This window comes from Leopardus geoffroyi, chromosome B3, assembly GCF_018350155.1.
Source record: "Leopardus geoffroyi isolate Oge1 chromosome B3, O.geoffroyi_Oge1_pat1.0, whole genome shotgun sequence".
Taxonomy (NCBI): domain Eukaryota; kingdom Metazoa; phylum Chordata; class Mammalia; order Carnivora; family Felidae; genus Leopardus; species Leopardus geoffroyi.
Window position 1 is genome coordinate 70,640,265 of NC_059337.1, and position 6,301 is coordinate 70,646,565.

At 35.8% G+C, this 6,301-nt stretch overlaps 1 protein-coding gene across 1 annotated transcript; it reads right to left on the reverse strand.

Annotated features, from left to right (window-relative positions):
* Nucleotides 1–2,153: 2,153 nt before the first annotated feature.
* Nucleotides 2,154–3,151, reverse strand: LOC123583668 (olfactory receptor 4K13-like). Its single transcript, XM_045450814.1, has one exon. It carries the CDS (start codon nt 3,093–3,095, stop codon nt 2,154–2,156), a length of 942 nt encoding a protein of 313 aa, XP_045306770.1. The 5' UTR covers nt 3,096–3,151.
* Nucleotides 3,152–6,301: the final 3,150 nt, after the last annotated feature.

The window sequence follows — 6,301 nt, forward strand, 5'->3', positions numbered from 1 at the left end:
GAACAGCATAAGAAATATAGTCAAGGATATTAGTGATGTATGGTGATGGAGCTACAGTTCTTGTGACCATAGTAGATAATGTACAAATTTGTCAAATCATTATGTTGTACACCTGAAACTAATGTGTGTGAACTATACTCAAATAAAAAAATTCGTATAAAAAAAAAGTATTAAACAATTTTTTTTTATAATTTTTTTTTAACATTTATTTATTTTTGAGACAGAGACAGAGCATGAACGAGGGAGGGGCAGAGAGAGAGGGAGACACAGAATCGGAAGCAGGCTCCAGGCTCTGAGCCGTCAGCCCAGAGCCCGATGCGGGGCTGGAACTCAGGGACCGCAAGATCGTGACCTGAGCTGAAGTCGGACGGTCAACCGACTGAGCCACCCAGGCACCCCTAAACAATTTTTTTTTAATTTTTTTTTTCAACGTTTATTTATTTTTGGGACAGAGAGAGACAGAGCATGAACGGGGGAGGGGCAGAGAGAGAGGGAGACACAGAATCGGAAACAGGTTCCAGGCTCTGAGCCATCAGCCCAGAGCCTGATGCGGGGCTCGAACCCACGGACCGCGAGATCGTGACCTGGCTGAAGTCGACGCTTAACCGACTGAGCCACCCAGGCGCCCCACCCCTAAACAATTTTTAAAGATAGACATTTAAAAATGTTTTTAAAGATATAAAAAGAGTTGGTTCCAAAGGTGTTTGAATAATTTTAGCTTTTCTATTTGCCTTTGGAAGTCTTTACAGTTTCCACAAACTCACTGTTTGTATTATTTAATAAAATAAGGCTTACCATCTGAAACAGCCCAATAACTATTCCCTCTGCTTTCACGTTTGCTGCATTATATTCTCTACTTGTGAGGACTGAGGTACACCCAACTATAAGGTATGCTGGATCCCATCCCTCCCTTTCCTAAAACACTTCAATTTACATTGACAATAAAAAGGAATCCACTATGCTTGAATACTCTGGACTTTTCCTTTCTGTAAAATCTCAGCATAGGTCTTCTCTCTTTTATTCATCAGTCTCCTTTACAAGGTCTACCTTTAATACTTAAAAAATCTTTCTCATTTCGCAATGTCTATGTGCACTGGCCATTTTGCCAGAAATGCTCTTTTCCCTACTCAAATGTCTAATTCTGGAGCTTTCTTAAAGTGTTGGTATAAATGTCTCCTCTTAAAGTGATCTTCTAAAACCACCACACCTAACACAGATCCCTCCCCTTTGATATTCTCTCCGGAACAGGCATCAGGTCTCTGTCTATAACCATGTATCTGTATTGCTTTGGGCAGTGCTTGGTACCTAGTAAATATTTTTCTAGATGTTTCATGAATGACTTATTCCAGTTGAAAAAAACATCAATAGGTTATCTGGTTGAGCAAGCTTTGCTAGCAGTTCATGGTTTTAGTTTTTAGCTTTTTAGTTGATACTGATTCTTCAAAAACTATTTGGATACTAAAGATATGTTGGAAAAATTTATTTTTCAGCGTATTTTTAAATTCTAAAGATGATTAGCATATTGAGGCTATATACTGAGAAAGTATTATTATCCTCATTCAGATCACAGTGCCTCTGTACAGACTCCATATGGTTGACAAATAGTAATAGATATTTTAACAACAATAAGTTACAAATGCAACTTTAGATGAGTTCAAGCCCTGTATTGGGCTTTGCACTGATAGTGCAGAGACTGCATGGGATTCTCTATCTCCCTCTCTCTCTGCCCCTTCCCAATCATACTGTCTGTCTCTCACGAAACAAACTTAAAAAAATACAACTTTATAAGTAAAAATTGAAACTAAACATCATATAGTGTGCTCTTATGAAAGTTAACTATTTTTATATACGGAGCCATTATGTCTTTGAAAAAAGACGTGTGATTAGATACTTTAAACATTGAACAGGGTTGTTTCCCTGAATTCTAGGACAAGGAAGTAAACGGAAATAATGAGTGTACACTTATTTATGTATTGAATCTGTTCTATGAATATTTTCCATTAGATTTTTAATAAAACTGATCTTAAATATTCCATTAATTCCGACTGAAAATTGATAATATTTAAAATTTTCATTTTAATTATTCTGATAAATATTTAAGACTCAAAATCCCAAAGCAGAGAACACAAAACAATCAGCTGTTACAGACTTATTTAGAAAGTGAGCCAGGAACCAATATGATAGCTTGTGAGTCTCTTAATGGCTGCTTTCATTTCTTGATTCCTCAGAGTATAAATAATTGGATTAAGGAGGGGAGTGATTATAGAGTAAAAAACAGAAAGAAACTTATCTGCAGAGTAACTCTTGAACGGGAAAACATAGATGAAGATAGTGGGGCCAAAGAAGAGAGTGACCACAGTGATGTGAGCAGACAGTGTGGACACTGCCTTAGAGGATGCACTGGAGGAGTGCTGCCAGATGGTGACCAGCATGACAATGTAGGATATGAGCAGGAGAATGAAGCAGATCAGGGACAGGAGTCCACTATTTGCAATCACCAAGAGCTCTAGGATATAGGTCTCAGTGCAGGCAAGCTTGATGACCAGGGGAAGGTCACAGAAAATGCTGTCCACAACATTGGGACCACAGAAAGGTAAACCTACCGTGAAAACCATCTGGCTTGTGGTATGTATGGACCCAATTGCCCATGAGAGCAGCAGAAACCCGATGAGCACCCTGTGATTCATGATGGTCTGATACTGCAAGGGCTTGCATATGGCAACATACCTGTCTATGGCCATAGCTATCAGAAGAGACATCTCTCCACCCCCAAAGAAGTGCACAAAAAACATCTGAGCCATGCAGCCCCACAGGGAGATGGTCTTGCGTTTTCTAAGGAGGTCTGCAATCACTTTGGGAGTTGTAGCAGAAGAAAGACATAAATCAAAAAATGATAAATTTGCCAGAAAGAAATACATGGGGGAGTGAAGATGCGTATCAACTATCACAGAGATCACAATGAGGAGGTTTCCTACTATGATGGCTACATAGACAAGGAAGAAGACTGCAAATAAGAATATTTGAATTTCTTGAGAAGTGGAAAGTCCCAGCAAGATGAACTCAGACACACTTGATCTGTTGTTGGGGACATCCATTCATCCTTTCATATGAGTTTATCAGAGGTTGCCTAGAAGAGGGAAAAACACACAGAATGTCATAGGGACTGACAAGTCCATAAACTTGATCTTTACTCACATACTGTTTCTTATCCAGGCAAACAACGCTTTTGGTACTATGACTACTTCTTTCATATTTTACAGCAGATATTTCACTGGACCACATGGTATAGAAACTGGAGGGAATGGAGACAACTAAATAAAATGGGTATATTGGTTAGTAGGAGCATAGTCAGTTGGACATTTGAGAAAACCTTCTTGTTCAGCTGCAGATCAGACTGTGTGAACTCATAAGGTACTAGAATAATAATAGACAAGAGATTGGAAGGCATCAGCAAAAGCGATTTTTATCTCTTGCAGGAGGTGCATTTACTGACACATTTTCATGAAATTCTCAAAAGGCAGTAAAAATTCACCATAAATATTGCTGAAATCACATGAAGTGCATTATGATTCTTGAAAAGAACTGATTATAGACCATGAGCATATTGTTGATAGAAGGTTGCATGTGGAGACAGTTATCTCATTAACTGAGATCAAACCCAATTACTGAGGAAAGATTAAGTTATTTAGACTAGACTCTCAAAACCACAGATACTCATCTACATGTGCCAGACTCTTCAGTTCATGTGATCAGATGTAAAGTGTGTCCCACCTGTGCATTCTTCTCCAGTTGTTAAAAACATGAACAAAGATCTATTTTTATCTGATATTCTTTCTAGGTCATATGACTTCACAGATATAAGTATAAAGAAACACCTAAATCACTATTAGTAAGACTAGTGAAGTTTACCATTGTAGTCTTGTTCCACTTTCCTCCATTAGTGAGGGGTAAAGAGTAAGGTGAATCAATTACCTTTGTAAGCATGACTTAACAAGACTTCAAGAGTCCTATCTTTGAAAAGAGTCCTATCTTGGGTTACTTAGCCTCCTTGGACCTATCCTTCCTCACAATTATTTCCCTTAAAGTTCTTTCAATCTTTGACTTTGTCAGAGATGGAAAAGTGTCAGAGATACTATGTTGCTGACTTGGGTGGATTCAGGCAAATTAAATGAACTTTTAAAAAAGACACACAAATAAAGGGAATAGGTCAGTGCTCATTCTATGTAAATTCACCTGGTTAAGACCTTCCTTGTTTGGCTGATTTTAGCTCTCTTCTTCAAGTCTTATTTCAGGCATGTTCATCTTCAGTCTTTTCCTTGCTTTTATGAGAGCCTAGACCGAAGGCTAATGTAGATTATAAGAAAAGAAAATAGAATGTATGTGATTTGGGGATACATGTAATCTTTTAGTTACATAATTCATATGTTTAAAATTGTATATCTAGATAACCATAAGAAACACTTAATCATATGTTCGTTTCTATGCATGGTTACTATCACTAAGACACACAGTTCTTGTAAATGGCCCATTATAACCCCAAACATAATCAGCCCATTATGTTTGACACTATCATTCAAAGTAACATAAAAACTTCCTTCTTTCACAAGGTAATAAAACAGGAAATGTACATCTTTGATAGTTCTCATTCACAGATGGGAATCTGTATTTCTTCTTTGTGCCTTGTACTCTTAACTGTAGGACAATTATTTCATCTGAACTATAGCCCCTAGACCTTCTGTATTTCCTTGAAGCACGCAATAGGTATACTTTGCAGGTGCACCTGGGTCTGGCAAAGACAGAGCCTAGAGAAGATGTTATCTCTAATTTTTTTCTGGCTTAATGAGTGTTTTCACTACTTGGCCATTTTCAGACTGTTACTATAGGAAAGTTGAATTTTCTCATAAGCTTTTCTAGCAATCCCTAACAAGTATAATGATGGCATCAATATTTTATGAGTGGTGACATTCTGTGATTTTCAAAGTCTGAATCAGGCATTTTATCCTCACATTTCTATCATTTATCTCTCTTTTAAAATAATTGCATTCCTAAAAAACAACAAAAGCACTTTCTCTATATTTCTGCTATAAAGAATAAATTCATTCAACCTGATAAGTATAACCAAACAATTTGAACATACCTAGATTTCTTTGGTCTAAGAATAATTTATTGGCCTTTATAATCTAATTTCCAATAATCATGGGTATAGTATTTTCTGATTTTTGTTTTTTTTCCCAATTGTAACAAGATCATGTTTGTTCCAGATTAATTTTTGAAACCCATTGAGCCCTCCTCTCAGTTTCATTTTGGCACATATGTTTCACACTTATGGATACATTTAATGTTATTAATGAGAATAATGTGATCGATGTGGTATGTAGATAGAGTAGCATGTCAAGATTATGTAACCTACCAGTTTGCACTTGGACTTCAGAGGTAACATCAGTATGAAATGGATGCTTAATCTTCATCATCCAGAGACTTTATTTTCTTCTATGGACTTCAAAAGACAGCAGTATATGAGTGTATCCCTTGGTAGGAGGCACAAAGGAGAAAACCCATTTAATTGTTTTAGATTCCTTAGGGACCGGTGGTAAAAAAGTAATTGGGATTGTTGAAAAAGACTTTTGACATTGCAGAAAGGAGATACAATTTTTCATCTATAAAACTGATAATGCTTTAAAGGCAATAATCCATACTAGGACTAGAGTTGAATTATGAGAATTCTATATGATGTTCATTCTTTTGTAGTAGTTTGTTTTCTACAAAAACATTCATAAATGTGATATTTAGCAAAAATATAAATATTTTATATTATTTAAATTCTACATTTTATTAAGGCTGAGATTTTCACATTTAAACTGGAATCTTTGTGGACTGTTGAGAAACAATGTGAAATTATTTTTTATCATTAAAATTAAATAATAATTCATTCCACTAAGAATTTGTTATGCTTTTTTTTTATTACCTTTCAAATTTGCTGATACATCAGGCTCTTTTTGGGGAGTACTTGTTTACTGTTTTATTTTCCTGGATAATTTTTGAAGAGTTACTACTTAACTCATTAGTTTACAGTGTAGTTAATGTATAGAAGGGCAAGTCTGTTGTCATTGCTTTATTCATTCAGAGTGTTCTTGGTTATTTTTATATATTTTTATTCTACATTAAATAGATGTATTTTCTAAAGTTAAAACAAGTTCCATTGACATTTTAATCTCGTGGTATGAAACTTCTAAGAAAGGTTTGAAAAAACAGAATTACAAAATTGAGTCTTCCATTCAGAAAGATTTTATGTCTCTTTAAA

Excerpts from the sequence above, each read along its gene's own strand:
- LOC123583668 (XM_045450814.1), bottom strand. The coding sequence starts at position 3,095 with ATGGATGTCCCCAACAACAGATCAAGTGTGTCTGAGTTCATCTTGCTG.